Below are 18,224 nucleotides of genomic sequence, written 5' to 3'. Positions count from 1 at the left end.
TCCAGCTAAACGCTCGCTGCGGGAGGCGCTCGGCTGATGCCTCAGTTTACAGAGTATCTTCCTTTAGCTCAGCTCACAATAACAAACAGATTTCCACAGACTGTAATGTTTTCTAACACAGTGTTTATGGAAACTTCCCGGAGCAGCTTTCCCGTGACTTCACCCACCTTCCACCGCGGTGCACGCGTCGGGACGGAGGAACGCGACCTCTGTGAGGACGGGCCCGCGCGGGAGCTGCCTTCGCAGGGCGAGATGGTGGAATGTGGCTGTGGCACGACAGAGCTGGGCTGGATGGGCCGAGCGGAGCGGGGTGACGCACTCGACGCCGTGCGGGGGCAACGTGACCTTTGCCAGCGCCCCATGGGCCCGAACACCAGGGATCATCCCTCCTGGCCCAGCTGAACCTGGGGCAGCCAAGGGACGTGCAGCATCGCAGGCATGTGGTGTCTTTGGGGACTGTAAATCCTGGAAATCCAGCATCCTGCTCATGGACACCCCGCCGGATCAGGGACCTGAAATGGCCTTTTTGTGTCTCCCACGTCTGCAAGAGGGCAGGTCCCGGTGCCGCGCCGGTGCCCAGCACATGTCCAGCAGCACTGGTGCCTCACTGGGAGAGGGACATGCTGCTGCCCCCGAGAAAAAGGGGCTGGTGGAAGCCCAGGGGTACCGGTGCCTCCTCTCCATGAGCAGCTTCTGCAGGAGGGGTGGCGGGGACAGAGGAGACAAGCATTTTCAGATGTGCTGCTTGCCGGGCAGAGCTGCTGGAGGAGCGCCGAACTGCTGCTGCTGGAGCGACGGACGGTTCCCTTTGCGGGTTTCAATCTGGTTCCCGTTGTGGGGTTTTGTCCCAGATCCTCGCTCAGTCTCGGTGACGTTCATGGGGCTGGAGCGGGACGGTAGCCGGGTCCTCCCTCTGTGCTGGGAAGAGCTGCGATCTGTGGAAAATGTCTCTGACGTGAAGCAAAGCGCCAGCCGGGCTCACAAGGGGCTGCTCATTTCTCACAGGCACGGAGCGACCCGAGGTTTGCGAGAGAATTATTGCTCAACCTGTCCCAGATAACAACCACTTGCATGGCGGGGCTGGAAGGGGAATTCGCTGCGCCGGCTGCCGGGAACTGGAGCTGAACATCCCTTTGTTCCTTCTGGGGTTTCTGCAGGTGTCTCAGGCTCTGGCTGAGTTTTGTGCTGGGAAAAGCTCCTCGGAAGGCGCTCGCTGGGTGCTCGTCCGGCTCGTCCAGCCGCGGGGATGTGCTCTGCCCCGGCTGCTGCGCTGATAATCCCTCGACTTCCACAGCTCAAATGCTCAACTCCCGCCCACCGCTGGCTGATGAACCGGCCTGGGTTTTCGGGGGCACAAAGCCGGGAGCAGCCCTGGGACCAGGCTCGGGGGGTCTCCCCAGGGTTCCCCATGTCCCAGCCCCAGCAGTCGTGTCTCTTGCCTCAGGTGCATCCTGGTGCGGCGCAGAGGCTCCCACCACAGGAGGAGCTCCCATGGTGTTGGGGTCTACCGTGCTGGTTTTGGGGTCTATGGTGCTGTTTTGGGCTCTGGCTCATACTGCTTGAGCACCAGGGGTTGCATCCAGCACCCGGCATGCTCACAGATGGTTTGGGGGAGACAGCAGCCAGGGCAGAGCCAGCGTGGGGCTGGTGGCTCCAGCTTGGCAAGGGACGCTCCGTGCTCGGCACCGAGCGGTGGCACAGCCAGAGGGTGGGTGACGGGCACAGCAGCTCCAGCTTGCACCCCACACTGCACGCCGATGCCCGTCGCTTGCACCCCAGCAGGGCTCAGCGGTGGCTTTTTGAGGAGAGGGGCCGGTTTTCTCCGCGGGGCAGAGCAGGGTACCAGGGATGCTGCAGCATCCCATCCCGCATCCCGCCGCCCGGCGTGCCCCTGCTCATCCCTCTCCCCCGTGCCCTCGCCACCGCAAATGGCCCTTTCATCTCTCGGGGAGGCACAAATGGAGCTGTCAGATGCCATCAGCCCTGCGATATGACAGGTTGCGGGAGCCGGGGCCCCTCGAACAGAGCAGCCTTGTCTGTCAGAGCTGCCTGACACTCCCCATAATGGCCAGATGGATGAGACTCTGAAAGTAGGGCCCGGCGCGTTTTCAACTCTATTTTGGGTGAAAACACTTCTTGAAAGATCTTGAAAGGAGCTGGCAGTTGAGTAGTTCAGATGATTAATGAGCCCTGGCTCTGGCGGGTGGATTTCTCGCGCCGTGCCAGCAGCCGGGCTGCCGCAGTGGCCAAGACACGCCGCGCTCCCCCCGGCCCCCCGGCCTTCCCGGAAATGACACCAGCGCGACAGGCCCCGCATATGGAAAAAGTTAAATATAAATTACTGCTGAAAGAGGCCTCGCTGAGCCGAGTTAGTTAAAGATGTTTATGGATTCAGAAACACGGGCCTGCATATGTATTTAGGGATGACAAATGTGATTCAATAAGTCAGGAATTTCTCCGTGGGCTGAGGCGGGACCCGCGCGGGCGCTGCTCCGGGCTCTCGGGCTCGGCCGTGTCAGCGCCATAAATCCTGCGGACAGGCTCCTTTTTCCTTCCCGGGCAGCTCGGGCTTCATTTTCATTTCTTTCCCCAGATCAGCGCGAGTCGCTGCATCTCAAGCACCCGGGACGTGGCAGCACCGCACGGCACCCGGACCCTCATGTGCATCCCCGGGGGCTCCGGAGAAGCGATGGGTGCTCCGTGTGGGTCTCAGGGGACTGCGCTGTCCCCGCTGCCACCAGCACAGCCACCCGTCCGTGCCCAGGCTCTCCCGTCCCCCAGAGCGGCGCTCGGCGGAGCAGCCGGAGCCTTCAGGACTGTCAGCGGATGATTAATGACCAACAAGCCCGAAACTGCCCCGACTGCCGGGCTGGGTGTTGTTTGACCTGGTGCTTGATGGGTTCAGATGTACTGCAGCAAGCTGCTTCGCCTGCGCAGCCTCGTGGGGCAGGGGCACACACGTGTCCCCCATCCAAACCGCCCTGTGCTCCGTGCTGCTCTGGAGCAGCTCGCTTGGGGAGCACAATGTCGGGGGCCACAGCAAACTAGGGCAAGAACCCCCCGAACCGAACTGTGGGGCAGGCAGGGATGCCCACAGCGGGGATGCCGGATTTGGGGTGCCAAACCCCAGCAAAGCTGCAGTGCTGGGCAACACAGGACCGGCCCCTGGGCTCCCCCATCCCACTGCCTCCGCGGGGTCCCAGGGAAGCCCCTTTTGAGGGGTCAGCCCCTGGCCGGGCTCTCGAACGACAGCCACATTCCTTTGTCCTGGTTTTATTCATTAGCAGCGTTTGGCCTGGGCACAGAGACAGCTAATGAGGGACTGAGTTTATTGCAGTTTGATTTTTCTGTTAAAACAATACAATAAAATAAATGCACTTGGAAATCTGGTATGTGTTTGTACATAGTAGATTTATGGCTCTGGAGGCTTCCAGGGAGACGCAGCCTTTCATTCCCTTCCTTATTGGAACAGATCATATTGCAGAGTTTAAAGGGCTCTGGAGTTGTGATTTATTTGAAGGGAGAAACTAGGGAAATCCAACTATCTGTTCCCTGGCTCAGATCATCCAGTAACTCCCTGGCCAAGGGGCCAGGGCTGCACCTCCTCCGCGGATTTGGTTTTTCCCCTCCTGTCGCTTACATTATCCCACTCTAAATATATCACAGAGACAGGGCTGACTCCTGACCTGGGCTTCAGCACCTCGCCGCGGCTTCCCCAGCCCTTCCCGGAATCCCACAAATAAATCACCCTCCTGGAGCCCTTTCCAAGCGCCTCTGTGCCGCTCACGGGATGGGACCTCGATCCAGAGCAAAGAGCTGTTCCCCGAGCCCCAAAAAGGGCTTTTTCTAAAGCGTTTGGCACTTGCAGGCGGGAACTCTCTGGGTTTCGGTGCAAACTCCTCCTTCCTCTCCCTGCTCCCGGGTTCCTCTGGGACTTTGGGAAGGACCCATTTGGGTCCCACCAGCAGCGTCCGTCCTCCCTGTGCCGTGTCGGGTGAAGAACAGGAGTGACTGAGCTTTCCAGCCCGGGGGGACCAATGCTGGTGACCGCCCTCCTCCTCCTCCTCGCACCCCAGCTCCATCCCAGCATCCCCAGCCTGTGTTTTTCGCGGGGTGTTTTCCCTCCCTGCACACAGACGGGCTCTGTTTGCCATTAACTTCCCTCCTCTGCCCCTCGGAGCTGATCCGAGTGCTAATTCTCACGCATGTTTCGGGTAAATCCACTTTCTTTTCCCGGGATGAATTGTGGTTTCCAAGCACCATTAATCATTTCCCTTTAGAGAACGGCGTCGGGGGGCTGGAAACATTGCTCCTTTCTTTGCGGGAGGATGACCTGGCACGCTGGCGCCCGGCCATGGCGCTGGCGTCCGCGGGGCCGCGCGGAGCGAAGCCGCGGGGTGGGCTCTGGGACGGCAGCGTTGGCTCCCACGGGGACCGTCCCCTCTGAGAATGAGCCCCCAGCCCCGAGATTGGGGGCGAGCAAGAGGATGGAGGGAAAAACACTGCTGAAACACCACTAGTTTTAACCCGTTTCAGAGAACCGCTTCCCCAAGGGGATTGCCCCCTGAGCTTGTTTGCCCCGTGAGATGTGGGGACACGAAATCCGTCTGAAGGTGCAGGCAAGTGTGTCCCGATGGCAGCGAGGTGCGGGGGGCAGCGAGCACATGTGGGTGTTTTCCCCTCCCCAGCTCGGGACTGTCAGCGGATGATTAATGGCCAACGCCGCGGAACCGCCTTGATTGCCAAGCGCTGCATTGTTAGCCCTGACATGGAACGAGCCCGGACATACTTTAACACAATTCTGCACCCTAATCTGCAAATAACGTTCGATAGACTTAATTTGTTAAGTATTTCCCCCGGCATGGTCCCCCTCCCCATCTCCTTTCCCTGTCAAAGCCACGTCAGAGCGGGCAGGGGCCTCACAGCCCCAGCGGCACCGCAGCCCCAGCGCCATTCGGCCTCAGGGCGCTTTCCAAACGTCTTGTTGAATAGTTATTGGGCATCATGGGGATGAAATGAGATGGGATGGGATGGGATGAGATGGGATGGGATGAGAATGGGGTGAGATGGGAATGGGGTGAGGTGGGAATGGGAATGGAATGGAAATGGGAATGGGAATGGAGATTGAGATGGGGATGGGGATGGAGATGGGGATGTGGATGGGGATGGGGATGAGAATGGGGATGGGGATGGGAATGGGGATGGGGATGAGAACGGGGATGGAGATGGGGATGGGGATGGGGATGGGGATGGAGATTGGGATGGGGATGAGGACGGAGATTGGGATGGGGATGGGGATGGGGTTGAGGACGGAGATTGGGATCGGGATGGGAATGGGACTGACGAGCCAGAGCTCTCCCCAGCACCGCTCCGGCCGTGCACACGGGTAACCTTAAACGCCGAAGCAGGAACCATGGGGACAGAGTTTTTCCACCCCTATTCACAGCTGTCAGGCGGTGATTAATGGCCAACAGGCTGGAAATTGCCTTTATTGCCAGCCCAGCATTGTTACTTGTGACAGCTAATGAGGTTGGACAGACTTTTACACGGCGCTTTACGCCCGTCCCACTGGAGCAGCCCCGGGGGGTCGGTGCTCGGGGCGGGGGGACCCTCTGGCTCCCCAGCCCTCACCAAACCCCCCCGCATCCCGGGGGCCGGTACCGTCCCTTCCCCCGTGGGAGCGGGGGCAGCGGGCAGGATGGGACCAGCGCTCAGAGTCCGACCAACTCGTCTCCATTAACTTTGCACTAAAACCCACCAGCTGTTTCCATCCGGGCGTCGCTGCAGCGGGTGTGGGGGGCAGTGGGGGGGTGAAACGTTTTCAAGTGCTGGAGAGAAGTGAGTGCAATAAACCATTTGTTCATATAGAAAAGCCCGTGCTGTTAGAAACCAGAGCGCCGCGGCGCAGACCCCACCGAATGGTCCTGGCCCCGGGTCCAGAAGTAATGATTTTTTTGGCTTTTTATTTTTTTTTCCCCTTTTTTCCAGGATTATTACAAATAATATTTACCTTTGTGCGAGTTCACATCTTGATGCTGTTAAACACATGGACGCAGCTGGTTTCCCATTCAGGGTAATGATATAGCGCCGATGTTATGAAGCAAAACCTCGCCTGTGAGCCAGCACACCCCACATTTAAAAATCTATTACTTTTCAATATTATATGAATGTATTTTGCTCCAGCTAAGAGCAATTTCCTAGTTTACCCTTATTAAACTGTGAGGGGGCTGAGCAGAGGTTCTTGATTTATGAAACACATACTAGATTCATTAAAACCTTTAAAGATTTAATACATTTTATCAAGGCCTTAAATCTGGGCAAGCGTTTTAAAAAAAAACAAGCAAGCCTAATACAAGGTCTATTTCATCTCTGGCGCCCTTTCGCGTTTATTTAAGAGCTGTAAAATTTGGATTGACAAATATCACGGATATTTCATTCCTTATTTCCAAACGGCGCTGAATCCTCCTGACAGGTTTGTTATACATAACCCTCGGAGATCTATCAAGTGCAAAGATCAAATTATTCTCCTTTATTGACATTTTATACATCTCTCCCATGTTTTTTAAGTCCCCTTCAACAATTACCGAGGTGGAAGATTTAATATGTTTTTGCCTGGCCTGCCACTTTTCCCGTTATTGCCCCTCCGTCTGCACAAACAAGGACTAAAGGGGAACGGGGGGTCCACGGTGACGGGGAGCGGGGCCGGGGGCAGTTGCACAAGGGACATGGGGACACTGCGACGGTTCCCACACGCAACCCGGGGGTCAGAACCGGGGAGAACCTTCTGTGGGTTCTTCAAAGCCTCCACAGGGCCCGGTGTATTCCCCCGCCACGCCGCCTTCCCCATTTCTCAGAGCGGAGACCCCGAAATTTGGGGTGCGCAGCCCCCAGCCCTGCGGGGCGATCGGCACCGGCGCGGCCGGGTCTCGAACCCTTGGAGCCGCTGTTCCCGCGCCTCCACCGCCCCCTGGCGGGCGCTGAGGCGGCGGAAGGCGCGGTCGCGCGGTGATGACGTCAGAGAGGCGCCGGGCGGCGGAGCGGGCCGAGCCGCGGGCATGGCCCAGCTGGGCGCCATCGCCGCGCTGTCCCTCAGCTTCCTCGCCGCCGCCTTCCTCTCGGCCATCCACAAGATCGAGGAGGGGCACATCGGCGTCTACTACCGGTGAGGCGGGGCCCGCGGCCTCCCCGGGCGGGCGGGCTGGCCCCGGGCCCGGCGGGGGCCGGGCCGCCTCTCACGGCCGCTCTGTGTGTCGTTCCTCCCGCAGCGGCGGCGCGTTGCTGACCTCCACCAGCGGGCCCGGCTTCCACCTCATGCTGCCCTTCATCACGTCCTACAAGTCAGTGCAGGTGCTGCTGGGCCGGGGGGTCGGGCTGGGTTGGTCCCGGCGGCGGAGCGAGCAGTGCGGGGAAAGGGACCCGGGGACAGCAGGGTGACCGTGACCCAGCACTGGGCCCTTGTGGCCACGAAGCCAATGGGACCTGGGGTGGGTTAGAAGGGGGTGGTCAGTAGGTCAGAGAGGTTCTCCTGCCCCTCTGCTCTGCCCTGGGGAGACCACACCTGGAATCTTGTGTCCAGTTGTGGCCCCTCAGTTCCAGCAGGACAGGAAACTGCTGCAGAGAGTCCAGCGCAGGGCAACAAAGATGCTGAAGGGAGTGGAGCATCTCCCGTGTGAGGAAAGGCTGAGGGAGCTGGGGCTCTGGAGCTGGACAAGAGGACACTGAGGGGGGACTCATTCATGTTCACAGATATCTAAAGGGGGAGTGTCAGGAGGATGGAGCCAGGCTCTTCTGGTGACAACCAGGGACAGGACAAGGGGCAATGGGTTCAAACTGGAACACAGGAGGTTCCACTTAAATGTGAGAAGAAACTTGTTGGGGGTGAGGGTGTCAGAGCCTGGCCCAGGCTGCCCAGGGGGTTTGTGGAGTCTCCTTCTGTGCAGACATTCCAACCCGCCTGGACACCTTCCTGTGTAACCTCATCTGGGTGTTCCTGCTCCATGGGGGGATTGCACTGGGTGAGCTTTCCAGGTCCCTGACATCCTGGGATTCTGTGGTGGGGCGGCTCTCAGGACGGTCCCGCTGGGGAGGGACCCAGGGAACAGGTCTGGCTGCAGCTTTCTGTGGTTTCCCTGCGGGCTGCAAAGGGCAGATGTGGGCAGAAACCTGCGGCTGCTGTAGGTGCTTATCAGCAAGCAGGCTTTGTGCAAGGAAAAGCCTGTCCTCTAAGCCTCTTTTCTTAAATCTCCCTTCAGACCACGCTGCAGACGGATGAGGTGAAAAATGTTCCTTGTGGTACCAGGTGAGATGTTCAGCCATTACCCCCCACAGGCCTTCATTTTTGCTGGAAACCTTTCAATCCTCTCCCTTTCCCCACTGTTTGCTCCAGCTGCTTTAAGCCCGTAAGTTTGTTTTCACGGGCGTTTGTCTGAACGGGGTGGTGGGTGTCTGTCCGTCTGTCTGACACGTCCTGCTGGGGTGGTTTGTGTGCAGCCATCCCTGGGGGCTGCGCTGACTCCTCCGACCTGGGCCCACGTTTCATAATCTGATCTTTGGTTGCTGGAGGGGAGAATCCTCCGCTCGGCGCTGCAGAGCACTGGGCCTCCCGCAAACCTCATCCTTAGCTCTTCCTTTTTCTTCCTCTTGTAGTGGAGGAGTGATGATTTATTTCGACAGGATCGAGGTGGTGAATTTCCTCATCCAGAGCGCAGGTGAGTTCTTCCCCCGCAACCCACCCGGAGCTGGTTGTGCCCTGCGAGCTGAGCTGGCGGGGCTGCGGGTGGCTCCATGTTGCTTTACCTGGAGTGTTCCCCTGATCTGACTAACGAGGCGTGAGCCGGGGAGCAGACAGGGCGGCTGCCAGCAGAACTGCTGCCTCGAGCCGCAGGGAGAGTGACCTGTGCGGCCTTTTGCCCAAATTCTTTCATTTTTAGTGTCATGTTGGTTACAAGTGTGGTATAACTGCAGGGCAGTTATTAGGTGTCCTGCAGTTGTTTGTTAGATGTCTTTCTGTTTATAACGCACACAATATAATATCAGGTAGGGTGCTGTGTAGTACTAGCAATAAATAAAATGCCCCTGCACAAACTATTTGTTTGTGGCACAGGCTTCTCTTGTGGGTGGTTCCTTATTCTAGATCAACACCGTGACTCTTGCTGCTGTGACTGAGCCGGTGCAAGCGCTCAGCCCAGCCCGCGACATCCCTCTGGCCGCTAACGCCGCTCTCTTCGTTTGCAGTGTACGACATAGTGAAGAACTACACCGCTGACTATGACAAAGCTCTCATCTTCAACAAGATCCACCACGAGCTGAACCAGTTCTGCAGTGTCCACACGCTGCAGGAGGTCTACATCGAGCTGTTCGGTGAGCTGCTCCTTGTTATCTTTCGGTGCTGAGTGCTTCCATAACAAAAAAGCACCCAACCCCAAACCTGCCAGCGGGGCTCCAGGGGAGGAGGGAGCGGGAATTCTGCGCCGTTCTTTGTGCGTTCAGCAAATGCCACTTGTTGAATCGGTCGCGCGGTTTGCCAGAGATGGAGGAGCCAGTCTTGTGCTCTCTGCTGTTACAAGAAGTGTTGCTGTGACAGGTTTTTGACCCTAAATGGACAGAATTTGTGCTTGAGAGAGCCCAGAGAGTTTGCAAACTGCCGTCCTCTGTTCAAACCGGAATTTCCTGGAAACCCGCTCTCTGCTGTCCGAGAGGCCCCCGCACGAGGCACAGAACGGGATTTGGGTCCCCGGCAGCTCCTGCGCCAGCTCTGCCGATGGAGCCTCCAGATGTCGGCAGCTGCTGACGACAACGGCTGGAAACGGGCTCAAAGCCGCTGATTTGCACAGGACGGACTTTGGAAGCCTTTGTGCGAGCGGGATGTTTTCTGGCGCGGGAGCTCCGGCGTCCCGAGCCGCCGGGGGTCGTTCTGTGCCCCCGCAGCTGCGAGCAGGTGCAGGAAACTGATAGCGGCTGTTTCCTGAGCTCCTGGCTGAGCCGCACTGGGAGCGCGCCTTCCAGATGGCGAAACCGGGACCAAAGCAAATAACCGAGGAGTGCGATGTGATCACTTTCAAGGCCGTTACATTTTTATTTTCCCTTTGCACTTCTCAGCAGGCCCCAACTGGAAACAGCGCTGTCCTTTGAGCTTTGCACCGCGGCAGGGCTTCGCTGTGTAGTTTCTTCTGAAATTCCTTAGCTGCGCTGGAGTGACTGTTACCCAGCAAGCCAGACACAGAGGAGCGATGTTTCTGGGATTTTTGCAGGCTATTAAAATAACTAATGCAGCCATTTCACATTCCCACCTTTCCATTTACTTTGTCTCCTGCTGGCACAGATGCAATTCCCAATAAGTCACAATTTAGCGGGATCACGTTACTCTAGGATCTAGTTGGGAAGATGTCAATGGGGTAGTGGGTTAGAGCGCAGATTCTTTATTGTAAAAATGCTACTTTTGGCTCAGAAAGATTCCAAAGTGCAGGTTATGGGAAACTAGAAAGAATGAGGTTTTTCCTGCCATGTTCCTGCGGTCTGGCCTGGTGTTTGGCGCTGGGCGGTGCTGAGGAGACGGGAAGCGGCCTTGGGATCGGGGATGGCTTTCCTCAGCCCAGCACTTCTGCATCAAACTTCATTTGTACTTACTTTCCAGGAATAAGTAATGTGAGCTGCTCAGCTAATTCTGCACGTGTTGACAGCAAACTGCCTTGTGGCCTTTCACTTACCTTCTTCTTTTTTTCCCCAATCAGATCAGATTGATGAAAACCTTAAACTGGCCTTGCAGCAAGACCTGACTACGATGGCCCCTGGATTAATTATACAGGTAATTCTGCTTTGAGATCTCCGAGGTGCAGATCGTAAGGAGGGGTAAAGGCTACAAGGATACGGGAAGCTGTGAAACATTTGTAGTAAATTGCTTTATAATACAGACTTTGTTTAACGTGAGGAATGAGAACAGTATCCTTTCCATCCCCTCTTAGCTTTGGTTGGATGTTTTTGGTGTTATTCTGGGTACCGATTTACCCAGGTCATCATCTCCTGGCGCTCAGGAGATCACCCAGCGCTGCTTTCGCTCTGGGAGGCTGGAGCGCTCACAGTTTCTGCAGCGTGTGAACACTTGTGTGGCAGAGCACGCCCCGAGCGTTCGCCCCCTCGTCCTCTGCAGCTTCGGGGGCCTTTTGGCTTTTTATAGTTGGCTGCTTGCCCATGTTTTCTTCGCTCTCTCTTTCCAGGCAGTTCGAGTTACAAAGCCAAACATCCCTGAAACAATCCGGAGGAATTATGAGCTCATGTAAGTGCCTGAGACTTGCACCTTTGTGTTACCAAAAAAGAACCGCTCATCCAGATTAATGTGTTTTCACGGCGCGCGGCGATCGCGGTGGCCTCTGCCAGGCCCCTCGGCCTCGCGCTGCTGAGGCTGCGTCGCACCAGCGCGTGTCTGTCGCTGTGAGAGCCTGGCAGGTCACCGCCGAGCTAGGAGGTGTCTCTCTATCTTGAACACTCGAGCACAGAAGTTATTTGCCCGGAGGTTCTTGACACTGGTCCTGTTTTAGAGGGGCCTCCCGGAGCGTGTGAGTGAGTGGCAGGTGGACGGATTCCCCCGCTAATCCTCTTGTTTGACTGGGATGGAGGAACTGTTGATTCAACAGGCTGAGGACTCGCAAAGCTTTGAAACAACTTTTCTTTAATAGCACTTGACATCCTGATCCCTTTTCAATGCTCTGGGCCAGCTGCCTTCCCTTGCGCTGGCTCGTTCAGAAATGCTTATGTTCTCTGAGCACTCCACCAGCAGAGCCTGCACAGGCCAGAATAAAATCCCTCTTGTCCATTTTCCTTCCCTCGCGTTTCAGCTGAGCCTCTGGTGTCGGGGTAACTTGTGCGGTGTGGTTGTGGCAGGCAGATCCCAAACCAGCCTGGCACCTGCTGCCAGGAATACAGCAGGGTGTGTGTCGAGAGACACTTGTTCTTCACTCTAATCTCTCTTCCCTGGCTGGCAGCAGGGTTTTTCATTCATATACACACTTTTCATTCATATACACACTTTAAAAACTTCCTTATTCATATACACATTTTAAAAACTTCCTTGTGTATGCACAAAACAGTAAGATAGCCTTAGCATGTAGAATGCACAGAGCCATTTGTGTGGCTGGAGGGGCTTCTATAGGATTTTAATTTCCTACTTTATTTCAGTAATTTCCTCATTATCAGTGGCCCAAAAAACATTCAGACACGTGTGGTCTGTGGGCGCGAGCTGCAGGGACCGAGCAGGCGCTCGTCCTGGAGATGTGCTTGACCACACTCCAGTGAGCTGGTTTGTAGCTTCCCCTTCTGCCTCACTAGGGAGAGCGAGAAGACGAAGCTGCTGATCGCAGCGCAGAAGCAGAAGGTGGTGGAGAAGGAAGCGGAGACGGAAAGGAAGAAAGCCCTCATCGGTCTGTACGGCTTCGCTCCAGGGCAGGGACGGGGGGGGTGGGTGACAAAAATCGCAGACAGCAGGGAGGGGTGTACCGGGGTCACTGCTGGGGGGCTCTGCTGCATCTACTGCTGGTCTGAAGCTTGCAGAGAAACTCCAGAGTTGTTCAGGTGGGTCCCAGCTTTGCCCACAACCGTAGACTAACAGCTTCCAAGGCTGGAAATACTTCCCACAATTTATTTCCACCACAAGGGGGTGGTGAGGACTTCAATGGGCGAAGCTGCTCCTGGCGTTGGGAACACTGCACGGTGACAACGTGGGTCTGTTCTTTTTCATTTTAGAGGCAGAAAAAATTGCACAAGTTGCTGAAATAACGTATGGACAGAAAGTGATGGAAAAGGAGACGGAGAAGCGAATTTCGGAGATTGAAGGTGAGTAGTGAGCTTCCCAATAAGTAAATGTTCCGTGTCAGATTTTATCTGAAGATCCTGAAGCAGTTCACTGTGGAGTTCAGTAGTTCTTGGCACGTGTGTACTGGCTGTGTCCTTCCATCCAGGTTGACACGGGGATGAAGTTCCTGGTCTGAAGTCTTTCCATTTAAGCCCACATATGCGGTACCTTACATACCGCACTGCAGGTCTGAATAAATGTGTCTGAATACTTGGATTCTCCCACCATTTCACAGCCTGTTTTGCAGTGGAGTTTTCAGGGAGCAGATCAGTCAGGATGGTCAAAGGCATTCAGGATACTTGGGTAATGACAAAGCTGGTGTCATCCTAAAAGGTTATTTCTTATAAACGTGTGTCACTGGCTGTCAGGCCTTCAGCTCTGTGCTGGCGAGGATTCCTGTTTCCTTCATCCTTTCTGGTGGCTCTGCCTGGGACCACTCTTTTTAGCCAAAAGAGAGGAAGTTTCAGGCCAAACCATGCCATCGCTGACGTGATTGAGTGTCACAGCTCGCAGGGCTCCCTGCTGGTACAGGTAAACAAGTGATTTATCCATCTGTGCAACTCTCCCGCCCGTGTTGCAATCGTGTGTCTCCCTGTCCCAGAGATAATGTTGAGAGACCACATCGAACCAGCCGGATTAAACTCATCTGAGCCTCAGCGTGGTGGCCTAATACCACGTCATTATCACTGGACAGACAAACAGTCAGAGGATAAAAAAAGGGTGCAGTAAAGGGGAAGTGTTTCTTTCCTTAAATGTCTCTGCAAGGAGTCGGGAATTTCCGTATGCGGCAGGATCAGACTTTGCGCAACTGTTGATATTGCAGAGAAACAGCTCTCCAACATCTGTCCAAAGGGCAGAGCCTGCAAAGGTTAAAACCGCCTGCCTCTGCGTGCCAGACAAACCTCAGGATCGCGGAGAAAATCCCATCTGGGGAATGGGATTCATGCTCATGTGCAGAGCAGCCTGTGCCGTGCTCGGAGCCCGCGCTAGCGTTGTGGGTAAATACCGCGCTGCGGCGGAACAGTCGCTGCGTGTTCAGCGCGGGGGTTAGTGGCTGGCTGGAGAAGAAAGAGCGTGCTCAGCCTGCGTGACGGGAGTAATGAGAACCTTGTGTTTGTAAAACGCTTTGAGGTCTTCGGCTGCAGCTGCGCTTTACTTATTGAATGCTGTTGTCCTGCAGGCCTGTGGATGTGGATTGAGGTCCCATTTCTGGGTGTCCCGTTTTGTTCCCTCTTCCCCTCGTATCCCGTACAGTTTAGATGTGGCACTGGCTGCTTCTAAAACTTCCCAGCTGCAAATGGCTGGAAATAGAAATCTGAATCTGAGAGCATGTGTTTTCTTCCAGATGCTGCATTTCTTGCAAGAGAGAAGGCCAGAGCGGATGCTGAATGCTACACTGCTATGAAAATAGCCGAGGCTAACAAGGTATTGTCATTTCCTTACGCTGGGCCTGGAAACAGGGCTCCTGACATCCAGCTGTGCAGAAATACTCAGCGAAAGAGCAGTCTGTGGTTCTCATTTGTTTGTTGGGTCCCATTGTTTAAGTAAAAAAACAAAACAAAGCCATCTCCTCTCAGAGAAGTTGTCGTTGAGACTGCAACAACCAGATCCTTATTAGCAGATTCATTTTCTTCTCCAGGCAGATAAATTTACGTCAAGATAAATGTCTGGTCATCTCCGGGGCCGGCTCTGCTGGCTGCTCGTGGGGCTGTGGCTCCCTCTGCAGATAGGATGTCGGTCTCGGTGCTGCCCTTTTGCGCTGCTGTGGTCGGAAATGTCGATCCGCGCCGAGCTGCCAGCTGGCGAGCAATGCGAGCAGGGAGATCTCTGGAGTGACGGGCAGGCCTAGAGCAAACAGAGCTGATCTGGCACCAAAAGACCTAGCAGGAAGACTCTCTGTCTTGTAAGGGTCAGTGAGAACGGACAGAGGTCTGGGTGTTTGTGCAGAAGTTTTGTGCCAGTTATTCTGCCCTCTGTTATAATGTCATTATCCTGAACAGATGAGCTCTGCTCTCCGGAACAGACTCGTCCATCTGCCCTCTGGGAAAAGCCCGTTGTGTTTTTCTGTGCAGCCGCTTGCATTGCGAGGGCTTTCAGTGAGGGATGTGCTTTCCAGCATCCCCGTCTCGGCTCTGTTTGGGCTCAACATTCCCCAGCTGCTTCCATCACTTTCTCATTTTGCCATTTAGTCACCGGGATTTAGAGCGTTCCTTGCCCCGATGAAAGAGAGCCTTCTTCTGGGCACGCCGGCTCCCCGCCAGGGGGAGGATGAGCGTGCCTGCTGCTGGGGCGCAAAAGCAGATGCCTTGTACGCTCATGAAATTTGCTTTTGCCTGAATCTGAGCTGTTGCTGATCTATTTTCTTCTTGTGCAGCTGAAGTTAACTCCCGAGTACTTGCAGCTGATGAAATACAAGGCCATCGCGGCGAACAGCAAGATCTATTTTGGCAAAGATATTCCCAACATGTTCATGGACTATGCGGGCAGCCAGACCAAATTTGCAGAGGGACTGGCAGAAGGGATCCGAGAAGAGGATGGGGCAGGAGCCAGCGAGGACACAAAACTACTTCATAACATCAACTGAAAAGATTTCTATCCGTTTTATATCAAAAGAAACATGAACTGGGAAGTTTGTTTTTGTTTTCCCTCTTTATTGAAAGAGATGGATCTGATTTAATCCTTTCAGTCTTTTGTATGACAATTAGATGCAAAGACTTAGGCATTGATGGGGTGTTTTTCTGGTAATTTCCAGGCAGCCATCTGCAGGTATGTCCCAGGTGCACCTCTCCCTGCTCTCGGACATGCAGACCCAGTCATTCCGGAGCGGCAGCCGGAGCGTTCTGCAGCCAGCTTACATGGGTGCTTTCTTAATTTTGGGTTGATATGGTTCATAGCAGTTGGAAGTGAAGGAATGTTGCAGTTTGGAGGGAGGGGCATTGCTGCTACTTTTTTTTCGTGCTGGCAATTTCGAGTACTTTATTTCAACCCCCTTTTTAAACAGAGGTGCTGGATTTTGACGCTGGCTTGTCTGCAGAGGCCCGGACCTGGTCCCCGCACAGGGCACTGAGCCTTAGACCAGGTGTCACGTGGGGGGCCCAAACTTCATTTTCTGCATCTTAATGCCGGTTTGGTTGGTTTCTGTTGGCTGTGTTTGGGGAGGGCAAAGGGGAGTCGGTGTTCCGAGGCTTTTGCCAGCAGTTTGGGTGCCGGGCGCAGGCGTGCTGGTGGATAACTGGGCTTGGTTTTTGGCAAAACCAGACTGCAAGCATGATATTGTCACTGTTGTCATAGCCAGAGCAACAAGGGAGAAAAGCATCTTTGTCTCGGGGACCCTGACTTTGCAAAAAGCCTTATTGGCGAGTGTCTGTGTGAATGACCAGCCCGTGGTCGTTACAGGACGTTTTCTGCCTCTGCAAGACCAACTGGATTTCAGTGTTGATAGTGTCTTACTAGAAAGAGGATGTTCAGGTGAACTGAAATGAATGGAACCGAGTCACAGTTGGTTTTGGTTTGGGGTTTTCGATTTTGTTTGGTGTTTTTTTTCTGAATAGACCTTGTGAGAGGACGATTTCCTGGTAGCAAAGGACACACAACTTCCTACTGAGAAGTCAGAGTCAACAAAAGAACCTCTGGGCTGTCCAAAGACAACTTTTCCTTTTTTGCTCAGAACATAATGTACCTTTCATTTCAGAAAACTGATTAATTCTTCACAGACCAGATGCAGAGAGGTAATAAGGTTTTGTTTGACGCACATGCGGAGCTTGAAGGGGTGTTAGAGACAAAAGTTCAGGCCTAGAGAGAACTTGGTTTTTTCTCTCCCTAATCCATCTGGCACTTGGCAGGAGAGCCTGTTTATTAATTGCTGTTATAATTTGCGGCCAACATGGTAATAGGAGATGAAGCGAGTGTAAGTGCTGACTTAGTTGTCAGAGACCAGCCTATTTATTGCATTTACAATCTTGTGCCCCAAATGCTTGCTACCTACGACCCTTGGTTTCACTCCTCAATGTTTTAAATGTGCATTAATGTTTTCCATAAGGCAATCACACTAAGATAGAAATCTGATGAATTACAGCTGCTGGTTCCAGTGTTTTTACTTGAGTTTTCTTTTCCCTGTTAGGAAAGTGACTTGAAAATGCAAAATGAAAGATAAGCATCAGTTTCTGCTGGAGAAAAGTCCCATCTCCTACGTCTTTGTATTTGCTGGAAAATAGGAGCTAAGGGAAGTTCCCTCTCCAGACCTATTAGACAACACAGCGGTCAGAAAAATGCATCACTAGGTAGGCTGTAATATTCCCAACTTTTATAAATAGGTCTCTGCAGGAAGATTATGAACAGGGATTAGCAGAAATTTAGGAATGAGGTAACAGAACCTCAGCCTTTGAGGATGATCTCATTGGGGTTGTTCTATGTTCATGTTAAAGATTTCCATTAGTAACTAAACTCTACTTTTTATGCCAGCATTTTTCACTAATGAAAAGACCCAGATAAGCCAAAGTGGTATTATAAAGTATGTTTTTGTATGACTTCATGGCAAGACAATAGTTTGGAAAAAATAGGTCTTAATCCTTTTTTTAAATTGAAAACATTACTGCTAAAGTATTCTTGTAATTTAAATTATAATAAGAGTAAAAAAAGGCAAAAACAAAGTTGAAACCCTGCCAGCCTTCACAAGCCCAAATCCATTGATGCATTTCATTTGGCTTTCTTCATGATATGTGTAACTCCCTTAATTTTCCAGACTAGATCCGTCACTACATGTAAATCTGTATTCCATCTATCTCTGTGTAGTTTTGTCCTAATTTCTATAACCTGAGATCCTGAGACGCAGATCCGAGTTTTAAACCCACTCTGTGTAACAAAGGCAACACGGGTTTGTGGCACTGCTGATACCGGCGGAGCGCGGTAACGCTTCACCGGTGCAGTCCTTGATCTCCTTACCGATTCAACTCGAAGCCTTTTTATTTTGGTATTTGCTATGACAATAAAATGGCCTTCAATTTTAATACTGGTCTTTTTTTGCGTGTATAACGAGGATTTTTCGGGGTAGGAGGGTGGGGAGCAGATGAGGGGCAGAGGGTCCAGCCCGGGAACACCACAAGCGTCTTTTTCCCTCGTTTTGCTTGTGAGATTGGTGAAAAAAACCACAGTATTAAGACTTCAGTGCAAACATCAAGGATTTGGTAAAGTTTGCAGAAAATCATTGTCGCATTTTACCGAAGGGCCGGAGCCTTCTGGTTGTTTTTGAACAGCTGTGTAAATACCATCGTTGCTCGGAATATGGGGAGGAGAGGGCGAGTTCTGCACATTGAGGCAAATATTCCAGTTAATGCGTTCCAGCTGCGCTTTCCGCCCGGCCGGACACAGACCCGCGTTGTCC

At 53.7% G+C, this 18,224-nt stretch overlaps 1 protein-coding gene across 4 annotated transcripts; it reads left to right on the top strand.

The window, feature by feature from the left end:
* Positions 1 to 7,034: 7,034 nt before the first annotated feature.
* Positions 7,035 to 17,859, top strand: ERLIN2 (ER lipid raft associated 2). 4 transcript variants are annotated; one of them, XM_080360315.1, is made up of 11 exons: positions 7,035 to 7,162; positions 7,266 to 7,347; positions 8,253 to 8,299; positions 8,647 to 8,708; positions 9,235 to 9,360; positions 10,731 to 10,804; positions 11,214 to 11,272; positions 12,322 to 12,413; positions 12,736 to 12,825; positions 14,190 to 14,269; positions 16,965 to 17,859. In XM_080360315.1, the coding sequence occupies exons 1-11, from the start codon at positions 7,056 to 7,058 to the stop codon at positions 16,995 to 16,997; spliced, it is 852 nt and encodes a 283-aa protein (XP_080216441.1). In that variant the 5' UTR covers positions 7,035 to 7,055; the 3' UTR covers positions 16,998 to 17,859. The 4 variants fall into 4 exon arrangements, 3 of the variants coding, with proteins under 3 accessions (XP_080216441.1, XP_080216442.1, XP_080216440.1); XM_080360316.1 differs by having other exon boundaries at positions 7,266 to 7,337; positions 15,219 to 17,858; XM_080360314.1 differs by having other exon boundaries at positions 15,219 to 17,858.
* Positions 17,860 to 18,224: the final 365 nt, after the last annotated feature.

This window comes from Nesoenas mayeri (assembly GCF_963082525.1).
Source record: "Nesoenas mayeri genome assembly, chromosome: 27".
Taxonomy (NCBI): domain Eukaryota; kingdom Metazoa; phylum Chordata; class Aves; order Columbiformes; family Columbidae; genus Nesoenas; species Nesoenas mayeri.
Note: the sequence above shows the minus strand (reverse complement) of the source record. Positions and strands in the feature narration are given on the sequence as shown.